Source organism: Micromesistius poutassou, assembly GCF_964030765.1.
Source record: "Micromesistius poutassou genome assembly, chromosome: 16".
In the NCBI taxonomy this organism is placed as follows: domain Eukaryota; kingdom Metazoa; phylum Chordata; class Actinopteri; order Gadiformes; family Gadidae; genus Micromesistius; species Micromesistius poutassou.
In genome coordinates, this window is record NC_140286.1 from 14,831,853 (window position 1) to 14,854,893 (window position 23,041).

The following is a 23,041-nucleotide window of genomic DNA, read 5'->3' on the forward strand; positions in this document are numbered from 1 at the left end:
TACCACGTCCCTTTGCTATATACAAATAGCACAGTGGGCAGGCCCAGTGTCCGTTAAGGTTTCAAACACTGTCATGGTACAGATGCAGGATTCATTGTGGTGTGCCCCTTGCTACCCTACTGAACAGGATGATTCTCATTCACATGTCCAGAGGTGATTGTGAACAACAGGAATTGTGAAATAGTAAAAGCTAAATTGACTATGCCCGTTTATTAAATGTATAATAATCTATCCCTATTCCCTGATTGTTCACTGCAAAAATACAACTATTATTTAAACAAACTGTTTATGTTAAGATCTTTAATGGACATTTACTCTTATTTACTTAAAAACTCAACCTGGAGCCTGGTCCACTAGAGAAGCCACTGAGGAAGTGGTAGAATGACAGTCGCTCTGTTGTAGTAACAGACACTCACTCCCATTTCCAAATCAAGACCGAGATTCCCTTTAGTGACTGGAAACTACGTGTGAGTCAGCGAACCCGTTCCCCATAATGGTAGGCCTATGACAACAAAATCGAAGAAAGTTATAATCTCTTAACCCCATCCCCATACAAACATGCAACAAACAAATCAGTAGCATTAAAAAACATTTTATTAAATTTAGCTAGTTACTTCGGTAATCTAAAAGGATGTAAAACAAAAATACTATATATTACAAATACATTACACAATATAAAAGCCTAGTGGTCATTTGTGCTAGCGAGAGTGACATGTAATGCAGCCAATCGGGAACCAGCGCCAGGACTTGCGCTATAACTTGATTTAAATAAGACAAAACTATACAGATTTAATGTTGGGAGTTAAACACTGGCCAATACACACAAGTACACAAACACACATTGAATTCTTGTAAAATCCCTCCCCCCCCACACACACACACACACACACACACACACACACACACACACACACACACACACACACACACACACACACACACACACACACACACACACACACACACACACACACACACACACACACACACACACACACACTTCAAGTGTTGGAAATAAGCAGTCAGCAGAGAGAGCAGACACTTTCCATTCTTTTATGAGTCTTTGGAGAAAGAGTTTGTGTGTTTACTGTCCACCTGGAAGAGAAGCAGAAGAGATGAGTCAGAGGGAGCCTGAAGGAATTCTCCTTCACGACATCATGCAGCACAAATCACATTATTGTCATGGCAAAGTAAAAGTATTTAGAAGGCCAAGTGAAACTGGTGAGTTGTGTTTCTAAATCCTAAACAGACGCATCACTATTAATATATCTTCAGTCGGCGTCAGATTACTTTTACTCTACTCTTATACCAACAACTACATAAGAGGTTTGAATAGCAACATTAGCATTCTGCAAGTGATTAAATATTGAAAAGCTCTCTTAAAAGAGCACTTAAAAGACTAACCGTTTAGACGCAAGAAGGCAGAGGGCTAAAGTAAATAAATAACGATATAATGGGAACTGAATGGACCCTGAGCAGGGAAAACACACTACCATTATACTGACCAGTACAAAACATGGGGATCCAACTGTAGACACTTTGGGAGTGAACAGCACAGTGTCGTTATGGTATCAAAGACCTGTTTCAAGGATTTGTCCCTTTCTTTTCATGTTATTACTTCATTCCACAATGCATGTTAAATAACAGGAGATGCCATCAAATCTCTCCTCCCCCGTTGACCCCAGTGACCCCCGTGTACCTGCCCAGGGGCCCTCTGACGGTGTGTACCTGCCCAGGGGCCCTCTGACGGTGTGTACCTGCCCAGGGGCCCTCTGACGGTGTGTACCTGCCCAGGGGCCCTCTGACGGTGTGTACCTGCCCAGGGGCCCTCTGACGGTGTGTACCTGCCCAGGGGCCCTCTGACGGTGTGTACCTGCCCAGGGGCCCTCTGACGGTGTGTACCTGCCCAGGGGCCCTCTGACGGTGTGTACCTGCCCAGGAGCCCTCTGACTGTGTGTACCTGCCCAGGGGCCCTCTGACGGTGTGTACCTGCCCAGGGGCCCTCTGACGGTGTGTACCTGCCCAGGGACGCTCTGACGGTGTGTACCTGCCCAGGGACCCTCTGACGGTGTGTACCTGCCCAGGGGCCCTCTGACGGTGTGTACCTGCCCAGGGGCCCTCTGACGGTGTGTACCTGCCCAGGGGCCCTCTGACGGTGTGTACCTGCCCAGGGGCCCTCTGACGGTGCGTACCTGCCCAGGGACGCTCACGACGCCTGGCTGGCGTCCCACAGCGACGTGTCCTCCTGCATGGCCAGCGTCTGGTTCACAAACCTCAGCATCCCCGACAGAGAGCCCAGGTGCACCCCAGACCCGCCCATCTGCTCCATCTCCTCCCACTCTCCACGCTCCTTCTCCCCTCCCCCCTGAACCCCCCTCCCACCGTCGTCCTCCTCATTCTCAGGGGCCCCCGCCTTGTCCAGCATGTAGGTGAGGGGGTTGAAGGAGAGGTCTGTGGCGGAGGTGTTGGTAGTGCCGGCGGTGCTGGCTTCCAGGGAGCTCAGGCCCTGCCAGCTCTGGTCCACCGGGTCGGGGTAGGGCGAGGTGGACTGGCACGCAGACTCCCAGGGCGTCTGGCTCAGGGCCTCCCTCAGCGCCGCCTTCAGCTCCGGGGGGAGATCCAGGGACGAGTCCGTGCTGGTGGAGCGCAGCCAGGCCAGGGCGGACTTCTCCGGGTCCGCCTGCGGGACGGACAGGGCGGACGGGTCGGGGACGACGAGGGGGCGGTGGTGAGGGGGTCGGGGGCCGGTGTGGACGGCGGGCGGGGAGCGCCGGCTGGCTTGCGGCGAGGCCCGGGGGGGGTCCCGTGTCGGGGCGTGTCCCGGGGCGTGGGGACGCGGAGGGGAGCATGGCAGCGGAGAGGGAGGAGCCGGGGGGAGCGTGTCCGGTACTAGGAGGTGCTTTGGCTGCGGTGTGTACGGGGGCAGGGGGGAGGTGGGCGTGGCGGAGGAGTGGAGGTCTGACGAGCGCTCGAGGCTGGACAGCCTGGCCTGCAGACGGGTCATCGCAGACTCCTGCGTGGAGAAGACGGGAGGATCAACATTCACAAGGCGGGTTGGAACCCTTGAGCAATTATAAAGATCACCTGTACAGGCATTCTCAAACCCTACAATAAGAAGAAGAGAACTTAAGAGCGGAAACCTCAAAGATATCCGTTGTCTTTCTGTTTGTCTTTCACACCTATGGCGATAAGACATGAGACATTTCGCCAGAGATCCAAACTCTGTCGCCAACACCACCCAGTTTGTGACATTCATAATACTGCAAATGCAAAGACTTTAAACAGTGGTCCATAGGCTCAATCCTCATTGTGTTACCTCATTCGTAGATAGTGACTTAACAGACATGCATTTACATGAAGATCTCAAGATGACACTTTAAGTAGTAGGTTTATAATGTATTTTCTAATGTATTTTTGACAGCCAGTTCAACCAGTTCCCAATTCTAAACCTTTTCAACAAACTCCTGATATCTTGCCAGATACAAGATCTCTATATACGACCCTGCTTGAAACACCCCATCCCCACCCTACCTTGATGATCAAGGACTCGTTGGCCATCTCCACCTCTTTCTCCGCCCCTAGGAGCCTGGCTTGGAGCTGGCCGCCCTGGGCTTCGGCCTGGCCTAGCCGGGCCTGGCACTGCTCCAGCTGGGCCTGGAGCCCGGCGCTCTGGGCCCTGGCCTGCTCCGACTGGGCTCTGACCTGACGTAGCCGGGCCTGGCTCTGCTCCACCTGGGCCTGGAGGCGAGCGGCCTGGTCCCGGTTGTGGTCCAGGGCGGTGTTGGTGAGGGCCAGCTGGGCGGCGGCTTGGCCCAGCTGGGCTTGGAGCTGCGCGGCCCGGCCCAGGGCGCGCTGGTGCTGGGCCTGGGCCTCCTCCAGCTGGGCCTGGCTCTGCTGCAGGCGGGCGCCCAGCTCCTCCTGGGAAGAGCGCATGGTGGAGGAGATCTGCTCAGACACCTTCAGCAGCTGGCCTCGGGTCTGCTGCAGGGAGCTCAGCTGGGGGGCGGGGGGGGTGGGGGGGACCAGAGAGCAGGAGCACGGTGTGAACACTTTGACCCCAGCTGGGAACGCAACATGGAGAAACTAGTCCTGGAAGAGGTTCACTGGTGTGTGGTGGGATCACAACGGGTATGTGCATGTGAACCAGTGACGGACTGGGATTAAAAAACGGCCCTGGCATTTTCACCCACCAGCGGCCCACACGGGGGCGCACGCACGCACGCGCGTGCATGCATGTGCCCGCTACACAGATATAACTTCACACGCACGGAAATAACATGCACTTTTGTAGCCCCATTGGTGATGAACTTTAACTATAATATGCATAAAGACTGCACCAAAAACATGGATATATCAATGCCTAGAATAGATCTTCAGAGCAGCCACTCCATAATACAAACGTGTCTTAATTAACGTCATGCAGTTAACAAGGTGCGAAGGAGCATGCTCTTCTCCGCAACCCTGTCTATCACGTCATCAGCATCCAAGTTCATTAGGACCTCTTTCTCTGTCGCCATCAGCATAGAGGCCTCCAAATTATCCTGTGACAATCGTGTCCTTAGGCGATTCTTGATTAATTTAAGAGTGGAAAAACTCTGTTCGCATGCCACTTGAGTAGGCTACATGACAGTGTTAGTAGGAATTGATATGCCAACCATATAGGCCTATTGTTGTAGGCACAGGTGAAGAGGTTTAACTGCTGGAGAAGGAAATTGCAACAGATTACACAATGCAGGTATACATTTCTTGCTCACCAGATTTATTTCTGTAGCCTATCTTCCTCTAGCTCCGCGGCATCATCAAATTCCGACGCTCTGACGTCTCTCTGTGTTCTCGTTTAGAGGAGACTTTCATTGTCAGCCAACAGTAATCTCCTTCTCTCCTTCTGTCGCTGATTTCCTCGATTCATAGTTTAACCTCAGCAGACTCTCTTCCAACAACCCCCTAACACGTAGACGCGGTCTGATTCGGTTTTGAAATTTCCAGAAGTCATTGCTTCATATAACTTTTGTAAACCAATAATAAAATAAAAAATACAGGCAGATTTGTTGCATTTCAATTTCAAACAATGCACTTTTTAGACATCCGATTGAATAAGGCTACAAAAGAATGTAGACCGATGTAAATATTGAGGGTAACCATGACTGTGTAGTAGAGACTCATATCTGGTATAAATACTGATCAGTTTCCATGTATGTGGTATGACTAGGGATTTAGAGATAAATGCCTGACTTGAAGCCGTTCAACACTATTAATGCTTGATAGTGGGCCGAGAGATAATGTGGGGCCGCGCGAACCCGACAAGCATGCCGCTCCGTGATTGGCCGGCCCAAACGGCCCACGAGAGGCCGCGGCCCTTCTGGCATCTGCCTGAATGCCAGACCGTCCAGTCCGTCACTGATGTGAACACTTGTTGAGGATTGCTTTGTGATTCAGTAAGTGGAAAGAAATACTAGGTGTACAATGCTAAATATAAACATAATTGGATTCCAGCCTTGAATCAATAAAAATGAAAAAACAATTACTGGGACAGCTAATATGACAATATCGGCGAGGACAGGAAGGGACGAGATGAGGAGTAAAGAGCAGGCGGGGGTGAGAGGGAGGAGGTGTATAAGAGGAGTGAAGAGCAGGCGGGGGTGAGAGGGAGGAGGTGTATAAGAGGAGTGAAGAGCAGGCGGGGGTGAGAGGGAGGAGGTGTATAAGAGGAGTAAAGAGCAGGCGGGGGTGAGAGGGAGGAGGTGTATAAGAGGAGTAAAGAGCAGGCGGGGGTGAGAGGGAGGAGGGGTACGAGGGCTGCACCTCCTGGCTGTGCTGCTCCCTCTCCTGCTGCAGCCCCTGCTGCAGGGCGGACACCAGGTCCTGCAGCCGCGCCTCCTTCTGCAGCCAGTGCTCCTCCTTCACCGCCAGCTCCTCCTCCAGCACACGCACACGGGCCTCCTACAACACACACACACACACACACACACTAACATGAATACCATATCCACAGAAAAAACACATCAACAGACATGAAACAAGCACACATGAAACACACACACCCCCCAATAGAGGCATGACACACACCCACAGACAGACATGACCACATAGACACACAACCCCCAGAAGACACACACCTGCCCCGTGCCTTCGCACCTGTCCTCCCATCTCTGACACACACACACACACACACACACACACACACACACACACACACACACACACACACACACACACACACACACACACACACACACACACACACACACACACACACACACACACACACACACACACACACACACACACAGCTGGTGGCTGTGGGCCTCACCCTCCTGTCCGCCTGCTCCCTGCTGGCCTCCAGCTGTGCAGCCAGACCCCCACAGTCCTGCTCTCTCTCCCCCAGCTGCACACACACACTCTGCAGCTTCTCCCGACACACACGCAGCTGCCGGCCCAGGTCCTCGCTCACCTAACTCACAGGGACGGACGGACGGACGGACGGACGGACGGACGGACAAGCGGGCGCATACACAAACACACACACACACACAAACGAAAGGCTAAGTAGATGTTCATTCCCATGGTGATGGGATTACATATTGATGGCCAGTTAAGTCGCTGCATCGCTTTGGGATTCTCTCAGACCACTGAAGACAGGAGAGGGGGAGGGGGGGGGGGGGGAGAGGGGGGGGGGGGTCGTACCTTCAGGTCTTCCCTGACATTGAGGAGCTCCTCCCGGGCCTCCGTCAGCTGGCCCTCCCTCTCCTCCAGGCTGCCCTGCAGCGCCTCCACCTTCTTCTCCATCTCCTGCCGGTGGTCACGGATGGCCACGTCCAGCTGCCCCAGCTGACAGCCAATCAGAGGCGAGGGACAGGTTAAATGGTGGGCGAGGGGACAGGACAGGACAGAGAGGACGTGGTGCCCTACATTCAGACCTCAATGAGGTCAAAGGATTTACATGGGGGTCCTCTGTGTAGCTCACCTGGTGGATTGGGGCGTCAAGCTCACGCACTTAATTTAAATGCATCTTATCTGGTCGGCTTTGCTATAGTTCTCACTTGCTGCTGTTGAGGCCTGTGTTCCCATTTCCAGCATTAATAAAGTGCTGAACTGATCTCAGCACAGCCAGGGTTCGAGGGTTCTCAGTGAGGTCACGGTGCTGGGAAATGGATGCACTCATGGTATCAGAGACAACCTCCATCACATGGCGTGGTTTATACATAATGCAGGGCTAGCTTCATGCCATAGGAGCGACAGTAGCTCAGGAGGTAGAGCGGGTTGACTGGTAACCGGAAGGTTGCTAGTTAGATCCCCGGCTCCTCCTAGCTGAGCGTCGAGGTGTCCCTGAGCAAGACGCCTCACCCTGAATGATTGGTTGTAACTCGGTTTTGATAAAAGTGTCAGCAAAGATCCCCTACATGTAAATGTAAAGACTGCCGTACATAAACATGCATGTGTGAGCGCAGTGTGTTTGTGGTACCACTTGTGCGCGCTGCTGCAGCTCCCCCTGTCTTTCCTTCAGGGCGGCGTCCATGTCCAGGACCTCATGCGTTCGCGCCTCCAGCTCCCTCTTGGTGTCCCTGACACACACAGACACAGACAACCTTGTTTCAAGCATCATTTAGGAGCTAATTCATAAGAATGATTGCATGCATGAATCACAACAATAGTAATTGCTTTTCAGCCCAAGGCACCAAAACGGAAGCAAAGAGGGAATAAACTTATCACACACACACACACACACACACACACTTTTGTATTGTCTTGCACAAGGTTGTGCATTCATCAGTAGACGACCTGAATGGGTCCTTTTGCAGTATTTTTGGGAGTAGTTGAATTTTAGATGTTTATGGTACACAAGCCCCTGGCGGTGGTGATTATAAATTGCTGATGTGATCACAGAAGAGTCAGATGCCCCCAAATAATAATAAGGATGTTTTGAGGTGTTTGGGGAATCTTAAAAATGGTCACAGTAGGAGTGAGAATGAATGATGAATGAATCAATGAGTCTCTTCTCCTGAATTCAGGTCCTGGCAAGGATGGGCTCGTCCACACAACTTGTTCCAACCGGAATAGCACTTTAATGCAAGACACACTGTGACCCTGGCTTCAATGTGTCAATGAGCTGCTAAGATGAGGAGGTTAGAGACGAGGGACTGATAGTAAGAACATTTACAGTCGGACGTTGTGTTTCATTCACACCGTCTTTAAGAAGCTTCTGTGTGGCGGTGGTGGTGTTTAACTGGTGGACCAGGACGTTATAGACTGTGCTTTTGATTTACAGCCCGACCTGTTTATCTGGGTGGGCAGGTTGAGCTCATTACTATATCATTACTAGGCTCTGTAATGATATATAATACTGAAAGATGATGAAATAACTCATCATCCCAATGGTGAAAAGAAGTGACAACAGCCATGATAATGATGATCTTCATTCCAAAATTTCCAAAAGAAAACTTCAAAAACTTCAAACAATCAATCAATTTACAATTGATAAAATGTTAAAAACAACTTCCTGGACCGAGTTTAAAAAAAGATTGAGCAGCACAAGATTGGCCTATAAACAAATATTGGATATAAACACAGAGACAACTATGAAAGTGTTGGTGTTACGTCTTGAAGCTCGGGAGACGTCCGCAGTAGACTGGGGCATGTAGAGCTCCTCTCTCTCTGAACCACACTGATTCATCACGCTGCAATCGATCACATGCATCCACAAATATCTGCTTTGACCAGCAGGAAGAGGTGGGCCATCACAAGAGATCATATTTCCTTACCTTGTGTGTGTACATTACATTTATATCTTTACAACAGTCACACATTAAAGGTGCGGTGTGTAGGATTTGGTGCCATCTAGCGGTGAGGTTGCAGTTTGCAACCAATTGTTTACAAGTTTACAAGTTGTTGACAGAGATGATTATTATTATTATTATTATTAATAATAATAATAGTTAAAAGGCGTCCTCTCTGGAGCCATTTGTCTGCTCTGGGCTACTGTAGAAACATGGTGGTTCAACATGGCGTGCTCCATGGAGGAGGACCCGCCCCGTATGTTTATATAAAGGGCTCATTCCTAGGTAGCAAGAATACAAGGATTCTCATTTTCATGGCATTATACATATATATTAATTGAAACATATTTATGAACATAATGTTAGAACACTCTACATTCTACACACTACACCTTTAAGGCTTCTTCTGCTGCTTTAATTTTGCTCCACTCGCTGTCAGGAAAGTCTTGATTATCAAATACATTGATTGTTTCTTTTCCCCTTTGCACTGTCAATGGAGTTAATATTCACGTTGTATTTCTCTCTGAATATAGTCCTGAATATTATATATACTTCATTATTTGGTTGGAAGTTGTATCTGAAAAACACATAACATGATAGTTGTAATAATGTCGAGCATCTGTGCAATGGTACATTCAATGATACCATTCGCTGTATTACTAAATTAAACACATGACTTATTTGAAAGAAGTTATTTGTGGCATTTTTAGAAGCGGAACTCAATACACACAGGAAGGGCCTAGCGATAAGGCCAGAGATAAAATCCTAGTATACATACCTTTAAACAAATCTCACGGACTCAAAGAATTATCGCAGAGTGATTTGTCAGATTAAAACATGCAGCGTGGACATTAGCATGAAGTAAAGTGGTGGTGGTTGTTCGGATATGGCCTGTTCCGACATGACCAGCTTCACGTTGTCCCTCTCAGACGCAGGGCCGGAGCTGCTGGGCGCTAAAGCCCAGGTTCAATGCTTCTGTGTGCATTCAAACATTCGTGTAGAAGGACACGTTGAGTATCAGCCAAGAGTCCATGCAATGTACAGGCTGTCTCGTAGTGCAGTATAGCAGACTGTGAGCATGGCATTAACACGGCCAGCGGTGAGGGGGTTTGATTCCCATTGCTGCAAAGCTGGCAGCTTTGTGAGACTCTGGTCCACAAATGTCCACCGAAGGTCAGATATGACCATCATCTCAAACACTTGAAGCCAGGGCCAGACCCGAATACCACTACTACTAATACTAACTTTATATATTAACATTAATGTCAAAATGAAGCAATGGTGATCAATGTGACGTGCGATTTGTTGACTGCAAATCCCATGGTCAGAGGGGTCAATGGGTATTTGGCACACGTCGCCAAACGTGAAGCGCAGGTTAGACCGGGCTGTGAGGGCGCTGCTGAAATGCAACGACAGGCAACATGAAGTGCAGAGTCCTCTGGTGAAACCCTGGAGCAGTGTCCCCGTCGCCCTCACCTCAGCTCCAGGCCCAGCCGCTCCAGCGAGGCCTGCCGCTCCTCGGCCGTGCCCTGGGTCCTCTGCAGGACGTCCTGCAGCTCCTGCAGGCGCTCCAGCGTGGCCCCCATCTCCCCGTGCACCGCCTGCAGCTGGCCCTCCAGCGCCCCCACCCGCTGCACCGAGCTCCTCCGCTCCTCCTCGCCGCAACGCAGCTTCTCCTCCAGCTCCTCCGCTGGCGAGAGAGGAGGGGAGAGAGAGAGGAGGAGAGGAAGGGGGGTCAGGGGGAGAGGAGGAGAGAGAGGAGGAGGAGAAGAAGGGGATGAAGGGGGAGAGGAGAAGATAGAAGACAGAGAGAGAGGAGGAGAGGAAGGGGGTTGGGGAGAGGAGGAGAGAGAGGAGGAGGAGAAGAAGGGGATGAAGGGGGAGAGGAGAAGAGAGAAGACAGAGAGAGAGGAGGAGAGGAAGGGGGGTCAGGGGGAGAGGAGGAGAGAGAGGAGGAGGAGAAGAAGGGGATAAAGGGGGAGAGGAGAAGAGAGAAGACAGAGAGAGAGGAGGAGAGGAAGGGGGTCGGGGAGAGGAGGAGAGAGGAGGAGAGGAAGGGGGTCGGGGAGAGGAGGAGAGAGAGGAGGAGAAGAAGGGGATGAAGGGGGAGAGGAGAAGGCAGAGAAGGAGGATGAGGAGGACAAGGAGGAGGAAGGGGGTAAGAGAGAGGAATGGTAGAGGAGGAGGAGGAGGAGAGGGAATGAAAGAGGGATACAATGGTACAGAGAAGACAGAAGAACCATTTTTCATTTCAACTGCAAACACACAAGTAGAAAACTGAGAATTCCTTTTCATACAGTTTGTTACAGATGAAGTGTGTAAATATAAAGTGAAATGCTATTCATCATTTTTTTTATCATCACGGCGATGAAAAAAAAAATGACCCTGTAATGAAGACAGTGACCTTGAACATCACGGTAGACCGAACAAAAGCATCATCAGAAGCACACGGATCATTTCCATGGACTGTCCTCGTCCCCGTCCCCTGCGGTCGGTCCCTGTGTGACCCTGCGCTGCGGCCCTACCCAGCTGGGTCTGTGTCCGCAGCAGGCCCTGGGCGCTCCGCAGCCTCTGCTCCAGGTCGCTGGCGTGGGAGCTGCTGGCGCGCGCCTCCCGCCGCAGCCGCTGCACCTCCGCCTCCACGGAGGACAGCTGGCCCTGCAGCTTGGACATCTCCGCCGTCAGGTTTCTGCCGCGACAACAGGAGAGAGAGAGAGAGCGAGAGAGAGAGAGAGAGAGAGAGAGAGAGAACCGTCATTTAAAAATGGAAATCTCTGCAGGGACCGTGTAGATTTCTTAACAAAGTTGCAGATGTCAAAAAAGACAACTCTCCTAAAAAGCTGAGCCCAAGGCTGCTGAGCAGTGTGTGCGTCATGTTGTGGGAAGCGGCGATGTTTCCGTGCGCGTGTCTGTGATTGTGAATCACCGCTTTGGCTTTGACTATACAACTCCATCACAGGAAAACACATGCAGACAAAAGGCAGTAAAGTATTAGAAAGCATGACGGGACGAAGGACGAAACACAGGCACACAGCCGCCCGCCCCACTCCATCCCCACCTTACTGTGAGAACAGCTCCCATGGTGGTCTCCGCCCCCCCCCCGGCTCCACACACAATCAAAACCTCCGGCCCAAAATAAAACAGCTGAAGAAGAACTTCCGATAAACGTTAGGGCCTGTTCAACAAGGCCCCCACGTGGATGAATTAAAAGGACCTTGGATTCACAAAGAGCGTATCAAAGGGCTACTCCGTGTGCGGGACGTCCGATGGGTCCCGAGTTGGTGACCGAGGAGAGGCTTCAATAAATAGTGAGAAACGGGGGGTGGGGGGGGGGGGCGGGGGGTAGCACACACACACACACACACACACACAGACCCACACGCACACAGACACACGAGACTGTGTGTGTTTAAGACAGTGTAACATTTCACAAGAGTCACAAGACCCTGAGCCCTGCAGGGTCCCAGGGGTATTTTCCTCTCGGTGGTTTGGGTCAGATGAGCGCCACACTTGGTACACTCGTCTCTGGATCAAGTGTAGATCCTGTTTTTATCCGTTTTATCTGTTTTTAACAGGCTGAGGATTACATGACCTTAACTTGTTCCTTTTGGAATATTTGGAAGAAAACGGCGATCGACTGCCGTCCGTTGTGCACACCGCGCGTGTCACCATACCAGGGTTTGAAATACAAATGAATTAGACCTGAATAATGCTTTAAACTCACAGACATGTTATGATACTGTGTATTTGGGATGCAACAGATTCAATGGGAGTCTCCGTTGACTTTCAGAGCCCCTTGCACGACGATGTTGAATCAGACGTCTCCCCCCCGCCACGCGACCACGAGTGGGCGGCTGAACCAGCGGCGGGCCTCACCTGACGGTCTCTGTGACCTGTGCTGCGTGCCGGGTTGCCTCCTGCACCTCCCTCTGGCCGCCCTGCGCCTCCCTCTCCCTGCAGCTCGCCTCCTCCTCCAGGGCGGCCCGCGCCCGCTCCAGCTCCTTCTCCAGACCGGACACCTGGGGGGGGGGGGACGGAGGGCCCACAGATCAGTCAAAACGGTCCACAAACTCTTTGGAGAGTTTTGACTGATCGCCGGGCGCCCTCGGGGGCAGCATAACTGGCTGGTAACTGGAAGGTTGCTAGTTCGATCCCCGGCTGCTCCTAGCTGAGTGATGACTTTAGGGGACCACAACGTTCCTGCTCCAGACCGCTCATCAGGAGCAGGAACGCCGTTGTCTCCTAAAGTCATCCGGTAGCTGACCGCTCCACCTGCTGGAAGACATCTAGGAGGAACTAAAATGATCAAATGTATAATCTAATAACAATAATAAATAATGCAGCCTCCAGTGGGACTGTGTTGTGGATGAAGAATCAATACTAAGCAGAGATCAGCCTCCATTCAACAGCTAGAGTCACACGCCCAGATTTGTCCTGTTTGTACTCAAGCTGTAGCACAGGCCTGCAAGAAGTCACTTTTTGTCCCGGTTATGTGAGTGAGTTAAGACAGGGTTGATACTATGAACACTACAAATGAGTGTGAAACAGAGGCCCTCTGTTTCCAGAGTCAGCCTGTCAGTAATGTGTGAATTAAAACCTTTCCCTTGTGTGGTGAGTGAGTGGAAACAGTGAAGTATGACATGATACGAATATATAAGATGATCAGCACTTTGATTTGTAAACATCAAACTATATATTAGATATAGCGTATGTACCGTTTCCTAATTTTTGCAGAGAATGCAGTGTTCAGACTTTCATGCCTTAGCCTTGAGAAGTTTTATCTTTGTTGTCATTTGAAACAACAGAGGCACCCGAGGGGGGCTCATAGCTATAAAGAGACCTTGTAATGCGTCACGTTGAATTAACATCATCACAACACCAGGACAAACATGTGGGGCCTGTGGTGATTAGGTTCGACTAAACAGCCTTCTGTTTATATTTTACATTCGGTTATAAACATACACAGAAACTGTTTAGTGGATAACTGATACCTAGCAATATTTAAGTCTACATTTAGGGCATTTAGCAGAGCGACTTATCCAAAGCGACTTACAAAACAGTTCACACAGACATTCATACACATACGGGGGAGTCAACCATATAAGACGACAGCCAACTCGTCAGGAGCGGTGTGAGGGACCGACGTAGCCTGGTCCTACCAGAATCTCGTACTTCATTTCATTTGCACAGAGAGTCTGGCCTTTCTCCGTTGACAAACGTTAACTCACTTGAAGGCAGGTGTGTTGGAGTTTGAAACTATTAGATCTGCCCCAGTGGCGCTCTGGGTCTGCCATAACCAATCGCTGACGTTTGACTACAACTCAAACTAGCGCACGACCTCAACGTCAATGTTCTCAGCCACTCCCTCTGTTTTGCTGATTGGACGGCCAAAACATTGGCTGCAGAAAACCTGCAAAAATACCGCAAACCCAGACGTAGTACTGAAGGGAAATGAAAATTGTGCGGAATTGAGTGATGTGGTCACCCCGCGTATTTGGGATACGGACTCGCTGGACTGGAGAGTGTGGGCAAAAAACGAGGGGCAATTCTGTTTGGGAAAAAAAGAGTGAAGTTTTATTCACTTCAAAAACAGACAAAAAATAAATTAACAAAAATAAATCCAGTGGTCAAAATATAAATGAATGTTTCAAAAATAGCGTTTAGTAACTTAGCAGCTTAGCATAGCATGATTTGGCATAGCTTAACATGTGGTTCCTAGTACTGGCCTCGCAACAAGCCAGCACCTACCTTCAGCCACCCTCACCACAAAATGACTACCCTTAAAGAAGGCAAGCAATCGGTTCCAGGTGGACCAATCAAGGCCAGTTAGGCCATACCATTTACGTGGGCGAACATTTCCTGGCCAAGGCTGGATGGACTAACTGCTTGCAATCAGTTTGCTGGACTGCGAGAGACAGCGAGAAGGGGTTTCACTTTCTCACAAGCAGTTAGAGGTGTCTTGCTCAGGGACACCTTGACACGAGGAGGAGCCGGGGATCGAACTAGCAACCTTCCAGTCAACCTGCACTTCCTCCTGAGCTAAGCCGACAACTAGAGTCTAGATTTCCTTCAAAACAAATGGCAGCATTACAGTAGGGTGACAGCCAGTAAAGCATAACCTGAATACCTACACCTATGCATATGAAAGTAGGAGCGCAAACGTTACTGTTTACGGCAATAGGTCAGAATGACGTGGGTATGGTCCTTTCAGTTAAGAAGTTAGTAGAAGTGTGCATTCTTTGTTTTCTCATGTCTGGTTACTGAACAATAAAACAATATACCACGCCCCATCTCTGCTCAACCAATCAGTGACTGTTGCCAAGAGCCTCCACGGAGACGGGCGACGCATAGGGCACCCCTGCGACGGCAGTTTGGCGTGTGTGTGTAGGTCCACTACTCACAGAAGGGGTGTGTACAGGTGTCACCAGCATCGGCGTGGATCGTTGCATACATGCAGGACGCAGAATGGTTATCTGGCCTCGTGCTACAAATGACCACCTAAAACCCCCATCAACGTTTCAGCCCCCATCCCCCCACCAGTGTTGCCAGATTGGGCCAGATTTCCCGGCCAATCTAGCAACCCTGGCTGCAGCGCACTGCAGAGTGTGCAGAGTGTGCAACCCTGCCAGATTGTCCGGTAAATGTGGCCCAATCTGGCAACAATGTCCCCCACCCATCTCCCGGACAGGAGGTGGAGGGGGGAGAGGAGGCTTCTGCCCCTACACCCACCCACCTGTGTCTGGAGCAGGCTCTGGCTGTCCTCCAGCTCAGCGATGCGGGCGGAGCTCTCCGTCAGCATGGCCTGCTGCTGCTGCAGGGACAGCTGGAGCTGCAGGCTCTGCTGCGTGGAGGTCTCACACACCAGCCTGGCGCCGTGGAGCTTCTCCTGCAGGCCGGAGATCTGGTGGAGGGGAGGGGTCAGGTCACGGGGTCAGAATGGACACTAGAAGGTTTTTGTTTTGTGTGTGGTTTGTGTGTTGATCTCACACCCCCATCATCATCATCATCATCATCATCCTCATCATCATCGGCGGACATTCGAGGTCGAGTATGTCTGACACACACACACACACACACACACACACACACACACACACACACACAAAATTATGTAGTGTGTCACTCTTCTGACATATATGTAAATCATTTTTATCCTTTTCTGTTCATTGTGACAACGTCATTTCAAGCAAAATTTAGAAAGTAATTCATAAGAATGACTGCATGTATGAATAACAACAATAGTAATTGCAGCTCAAGGCCCCAAAACTGAAGCAAATAGAGAATAAACTAAACATGAATGGCACACACGCACACTTTACGTTCTTGCAAAAATACTTTTGGCAAAACAGTGCAGCACAAACAACACAAGAAGAAAAGCTGTGGTTGATGTTGATGGCCGCGTCCCCTTTACAGACACTTTTAGTGTAACGTAGTTTGAGGATGTGTGGCGCTCCTTCACAGCAGCAGTTTATTTTGATGACACGCCCCCCCTCAAAACGCTTTTCTTTTTCACAACTCATTGTGTTCGAATGCGAGCTGAAAGCGTCGGTGGTACCGACCTCGCTGGCAGACGCCTTCGCCTCCTCTTCAAAACACTGCAGGGCCTCTTCGCTGTGCCGGAACGCCCTCTCCCTCTGCTGCAGGAGTAACACACAAACAACTCATTACGGGTACACACAAGGTAACACAAACACAACTCATTACAGGTACACACGGTAACACAAACACAACTCATTACAGGTACACACACGGTGACGTAGCCTTTAGGAGTAGAACACAACAAAACAATCTTAACATCTAAATGAATCAACCCTCCTATTATGTTATTATTCAATGTAAACAGTCTCCAAAAATATGGTTAACTCTACGGGGTAAACATGGAAAACATGAAAAAACTAAAAAACATGTCCTGTACACATTTTGTGCACATCTGTGTTGTTGGGGTCATTTTGACCCCTAGCACTATTGTTCTATAGAACCCTAATTTCTTTCTTGTTTTTTTGTGTTGGATGATACTGAGGGCACCTACAGGTTCATTTCTGTGTGTGTGTGTGTGTGTGTGTGTGTGTGTGTGTGTGTGTGTGTGTGTGTGTGTGTGTGTGTGTGTGTGTGTGTGTGTGTGTGTGTGTGAGAAGAGAGAGGAGAAAACCCAGTTCCCACAAGATCTCGGATCATTCAAGAAGCAATGGGAGAGGCAGGACATATTTCCCGTGAGAACTCACTGTCAGTTCTCATAACAACTCTGATAGTTCTCGCAGCATGGGGGGTGGGGCAAACTAATTTCCCGCAAGAACTTTGATAATTCAGGCAACATTTCTCTTTGCATTTGTGCCTCAACTAAACATTTTGAAGATGACCACCAGACAGGAAAAGATTTGTTGCCACTGAGGTTGTCACAGATCTTTCAGGGTGTCCTCCTGATGAGAATGAACATGAGATAGGACATTCTGACCCTCTTGTGGTTTCTCAGACACTATTATACCCCCTTGTCATCTTAACCACCAAGAATTGACATGACATCCAAAAATGGAAAGCTGCTGATCCCCAGTTACAAGACAGGGTAGACTGACTGCAGCTAATGTCATCTAAATGGTTCCAGGCCCCACCAGATACGCTAGCAGCAGTCATATACAAGACAATCTGCATTTGAACTGTCTTATATTTTACTATGTAGAAATAGATGAATATATTTGAACAACTCAAATGTCATGACAATCAGTGGGAGCTAAAGGGCGTGGGAGTGAGTGAGAATGAGAGTGAATGGGAGTGAGAGTGGGAGCTAATGGGAGTGGGAGTGAAAGGTGGTGAGAGCTAATGGGGGTGAGAGTGAGCGGGGTTGAGAGTGAGCGGGGTTGAGAGTGAATGGGAGTGAAAGTGAATGGGGGTGAGAGCCAAAGGGAGTGGGAGTGAATGGGAGTGAGAATGAGAGTGAATGGGAGTGAGAGTAAATGGGAGTGGGAGCGAATGGGAGTGAGAATGAGAGTGAATGGGAGTGAGAGTGAATGGGAGTGGGAGCGAATGGGAGTGAGAATGAGAGTGAATGGGAGTGAGAGCGAATGGGAGTGGGAGCGAATGGGAGTGGGAGCGAATGGGAGTGAGAATGAGAGTGGATGGGAGTGAGAGCGAATGGGAGTGGGAGCGAATGGGAGTGAGAATGAGAGTGAATGGGAGTGGGAGCGAATGGGAGTGGGAGCGAATGGGAGTGAGAATGAGAGTGAATGGGAGTGAGAGCGAATGGGAGTGGGAGCGAATGGGAGTGGGAGCGAATGGGAGTGAGAATGAGAGTGAATGGGAGTGAGAGCGAATGGGAGTGGGAGCGAATGGGAGTGGGAGCGAATGGGAGTGAGAATGAGAGTGAATGGGAGTGAGAGCGAATGGGAGTGGGAGCGAATGGGAGTGGGAGCGAATGGGAGTGAGAATGAGAGTGAATGGGAGTGAGAGCGAATGGGAGTGGGAGCGAATGGGAGTGGGAGCGAATGGGAGTGAGAATGAGAGTGAATGGGAGTGAGAGCGAATGGGAGTGGGAGCGAATGGGAGTGGGAGCGAATGGGAGTGGGCGATGCAGACCTGAGCCAGCTCCTCCAGGGAGGCCTGCAGCAGTGCAGCTCCTCTCTGGGCCTGGTCCCGCTCCTCCTGGGCCGAGGACAGCTCCTGTTGCAGCTGCAGCTGTCCGTAGCGCGCCTCCTCGCCGGCCAGCTGCAGCTGGGCCCCCGGGGGCCCGAGGAGGACAGGCTGTTAGCACGGAGAGCAGCTGAAAACATCAACTCTACATTCAGTCCCCGCGTCTGACGGCTAAACTTTAGATAATTGATTAAAAATAACCAGCTGGAAACTCATTTTTTCGCTGTATACTTTATTTTATCGTTATGTTTTCCCATTTATTTATCTTCCTAAAACCAAAAAATAAAACGATGTTAACATACTGATCTGTATAATGTACTGATATTTTGATCCCAGTAAAAAAAATGAATGAAAAACAATAAATAAAGAAATAAATAACCAGCTGGACCATTGTTAGATATATATTGAGTCGTTGGGCAGAGGATGCCCTTATCCAAAGCCTGTGTCCGGTTGAATCAGGTGCATGGCGTTAAATAAGCAGGTATGGGCGGGGCGAGGGGGTCCTCTAGGATTACCACTTCGGTCTGGTGCTGGAGCTGCTGGTGCTCCTTCTGCCTCTTGGACAGGGAGGACTGGTAGTGCTGCAGGCTGCTGCTCTTCTCCTGAGGGACCAGAACCAGAACACACAAGAGCGGAGGGGCTGAGCACCTCACCGGAGGGGAACTGCTCATTCCGATAATGAATGAAGGAACGGTTCAATAAATATCTATTTAAATATGTTCTGTTATGTCTTATGTGTTTTCTGTGGACGCCAGTAAGTAAGTAAACTAGATAACTAGTGTTTTCATCTCATGAATGAATAACAAATGAGTAAATATCCACAAATCAGGCATTCATCAGAGCATGTACATGTGTTACATGTATGTTACCATCACACTATCAGGAGTCACGGGCACATGAGTGAGTGAGTGAGTGAGTGAGTGAGTTACCAGGAGCTGCTGCTCCAGCTCGGTGTTCCTCAGGGCAGCCTGGCTGTAGGCAGAGGTCTTCTCCTGCAGCTGCTTCTCCAGCCCCGCGATACGTGCACCCTTCCTCTTGAGCTGAGGACGAGACTTGAAACTTAAAGCGTCTGCCAGCTCCAGGCTGAACGCCGCGGTGTCAGAGCTAAGGAGAGCTCAAATCAACAGAGTGGCTGGTCAGTTTATAAGGTTTTGGAAACGGTGGCTCTTAGTGTTAGATAGGGAGGGATTCAGCAGATTGCATGTTAGCTTAAATAAATATACACTACCGTTCAAAAGTTTGGAGTCACTTAGAAATGTCCTTATTTTTTCCCCCTCGGCAGTACCCGACTCTCAGGCAGCTATGTCCCCAGACGGTCTCCTCCTCCCCCCAACCCTCACCTCCTTCTCCACGTCGGTGGTGCGGCCCGTCTTCTCCAGCAGCTGGGTGTGGAGGCCCTGGTAGTGGGAGGCTCTCTGGGCCATGGAGGCCTGCAGGGAGGACACCTCCTCCTGGGATCGGCTCAGACGCTCCTGCAGCCTCTGCATCAGGCCGCTCTGACGCAGCCGCTCTGCCTCCAGCGTCCGCAGCACCGGCAGCAGCGTCTGGTAGCGCTCTCCTGGTGTGGGGGGGGGGGGGGGGTTGTGTGTTAACATGTTGATGATCGGGCCTGGTCTATGTAACTCAAAGCGGGATTAAGACCATATTTAAAAAGGAAGTGGGAGGAATATAGACATTACAGACAGAAAGGGTCATGTGGTTATGAGAGCCTCGTGTCTAGAACCTTTATATTATTAGGCATGGATCTTTTTCTCTCTTTCATCTATTTCTGACATACATAGTTTCAACTACCGCTTCAAAAGTAAAAAAAAATTGAAGGGAGAAAGATTGTTTCCAATTTCTGTCATGACTGTTAAATCGGAGTGTATTTTGCCGCTACCTGGCTTTGGGTTCAGTAGCTGTGCATTGAGTGAGTAATCCACCTGGGGCATCAGACAAGGCCTGACACAAAGAGGCCCCTCTGGACCCTGCAACAACAAACATTACAAAGCAACAATAGGGTTAAAACTTGAAAACATAGTATATATATAGATATAGTTAATCCCAAACGGGAATTTCTGAAAAGGTTTCAGGGAAATTCAGTGCAATTGGTTTCAGTGCAAGATAAAAGAACACGACATTCACGTGAGGGAAGTTCCAAAAATAAATAAGCAGGATCCAGCCCCCGACCTCTCGGAGATGCAGCAGGGCCAGTATGGCCTCCAGGCCGGCCAGCTCCGCCTGGCTCTGCTGTTCGTCCTGCAGGTGCCGGGCCAACCTCTGCTCCAGGGCGTGGCGCGTGCCCCGCACCTCCTCCAGCTCGCGCAGGAGGCGGGGCCTCTCGCTGGCCTGCGCCGCCCGCTCCCCCAGCTCCCTCTCCCGCTCCCCCAGCTCCCTCTCCAGCTGGGAGTTCCGACGCCCGGCCTGGTCCAGCAGGGCCTGGAGGCCGGAGCGGTCTGAGGACAGGGCCCGGGCCTGCAGCACCTCCTCCCTCAGCTGGCTGGGGGAGGGAGGGGGAGAGAGATGTTGTAGTTTACTGTTGTTCACCCCAACAGTGTGATCCAATATAATATAACAGTTGATGTTTACCATAGCAATGTTAAGAGTAGGGGTCTTTCCAAGGATTTTTAATAATATTATTAATATTACGTACAAAGATATGTGCAGCTCATCATACCAGACCATCTAAGAATTATTATATTTTAGATAGTAGAGTACTTTAATCTGTGACTAAGCATACAGAGGGTCATGGGAATATGACCAGGCGTTGTGTCAAGGCGTTAAGGGTTCAGTGCAGGGTCTCTACCTGATCGACTGGTTCTGCTCGGCCCTCTCCTTCTCCAGTACAGAGCACTTCACCTCCAGCTCTTCCTTCTCTCTGTCGCACACCGCGAGGCTCTCCTTGACCCTGCTCTCGCTCTCCAGCACCTGCCACGCACCGAGCACGACAACATATTTGAGATTTTAGACTTTAACAAAAGATAACCACAATGAGTTCATGCGATAATCCTTTGCGGATCCAAAGACTTTTGAAGATAGATATTTGAGGTCACCTTCTTGAGTTTGAGGGAGATGGTCTCCTTATACTCTTTGTACGCCTCCTTCAGCTTCTCAGCATTATGCAGCGCTTGGTTCCTCTGTTGCTCTGCCCTGAAAGCAGGTTACATAAAATCAGTGATAATGTGAGAATATTATACATGTCGGGGTTCATTTTGATCATAGCAGGACATATAAATCTCCCTTTATCTGCGAGAAAATTGCATTACACTGTGAAATAAATGGGAAAGAAACTCAATATTGAACACATTTAAAAATGTGTTCACCTCTCACACGATTACATAACATAACATAACATAACCTGACATGCCACACTGTTTAAGGTGTTGTACATGAAAAAGTACATTGAAGAAGAATCTAGTTATCTACGTGTTTTACTGGCATTAAGCTTTGATTTATCAACATTAAAGGATAACTAGGGATTTCTCAACCTGGACCCTATTCTTCCATCTTTTTGGGTTGAAGGGAGGAATGCAGAAAACATTTTCTTTAAATTGATCAATTTAAATCTTTAAATTTATTTAAATTGATTGAATTGAAGTTTGCAAGAATGCTGCAGCCTCAGTCTGCAAAACATGCATGCTTTCAACCAACAAGCTTGGCTCTAACCAAGTCTGGCTGAGAGTTGAGAGAATAGTGAACAGTGAACAATGGAAACGTGAGGGGGGGTTTGAGAACGGAGTACAGGCAGGACTAGCAGTAATACTGTTCGACCAAAGAGCAGGGGGGGAAAATAACGATCTAACCAAAATATCACAGTTATCCTTTAAGATGGATGTATTTGTGTGCATGCAAGTCACTGATTTCACGTCAACAACAAAGGGAGAGAGGGGGGGGGGGGCCGCACCTCTTTCCCACTGCGGCCCTGGAGTCCAGCTCCAGCCTCAGGTCCTCCAGCTCCAGGGACAGCTGGCTGACCAGGAGATCGCTGTGGGCAGAGGCCTCCTCCGCGCGCTGCACGCTCAGCTCAGCGCCCCTGCAGAGGACACACAGGGTGGGCAGGACGCTCATAAGGACATGGCCATGGTTAGACGTGCTTCCTGATCTCAATGGCTCATTGAGAGCCGATTTATTTCAGATGAGTCTTATTTACATATTGACAATGGTTCACACGTCGTTCACACGAGTGCTGGGAAAGTGCTTAAGAATTTTTTTTTTTTGGAATAAATCGATATCAGCGATCATATACTGTGAAATATAGTTTGATGTCCAGTCTTTTGACCAAGACTAGTCTAAAAGAAATCTATTTCAACAAGCTATTTTGTTTTGCAAGAGAATCGTCAAACTAACATCAATGCGGTGCCTTTCTATCTAAACCTTCATTACCCTTTTTAATTAGGCTTTTATAGTTCTAGGAACGAACTAATAATAAAGAGTCAAGCTGTTTAGAACTCTAGCCATACTCTTGGTGCATGGCGATGCGTCTCATACACAAGAAGGTACAGTTTATTGTATTTATATACTGTAGGTTCTTTGACAACTTGACAACTTCTTGCTCAAAAACAGCCACCATGGCTGACGTCCCTGCAGCCCAATCGGAGGCGGGGGGCGGGCTCGCCTTGGCCCGACCTCTGAGATGGTCCATCTCGGGGGCGGCCCGGCACATCTCT

General features: G+C 49.6%; 1 protein-coding gene across 1 annotated transcript; it reads right to left on the reverse strand.

The window, feature by feature from the left end:
- Nucleotides 1-589: 589 nt before the first annotated feature.
- Nucleotides 590-23,037, reverse strand: ccdc18 (coiled-coil domain containing 18; the record flags this gene model as incomplete). Its single annotated transcript, XM_084480797.1, has 22 exons — nt 590-1,095; nt 2,193-3,013; nt 3,532-3,996; nt 5,803-5,940; nt 6,311-6,451; nt 6,685-6,828; nt 7,463-7,562; nt 10,251-10,464; nt 11,300-11,463; nt 12,651-12,793; nt 15,508-15,675; nt 16,334-16,411; nt 18,342-18,476; nt 18,911-18,997; nt 19,325-19,435; nt 19,736-19,953; nt 20,275-20,362; nt 20,565-20,874; nt 21,181-21,302; nt 21,428-21,524; nt 22,279-22,407; nt 22,952-23,037. The coding sequence occupies 21 exons, from the start codon at nt 23,035-23,037 to the stop codon at nt 2,207-2,209; spliced, it is 3,945 nt and encodes a 1,314-aa protein (XP_084336923.1). The 3' UTR covers nt 590-1,095; nt 2,193-2,206.
- Between the last annotated feature and the right edge of the window lie 4 nt (nt 23,038-23,041).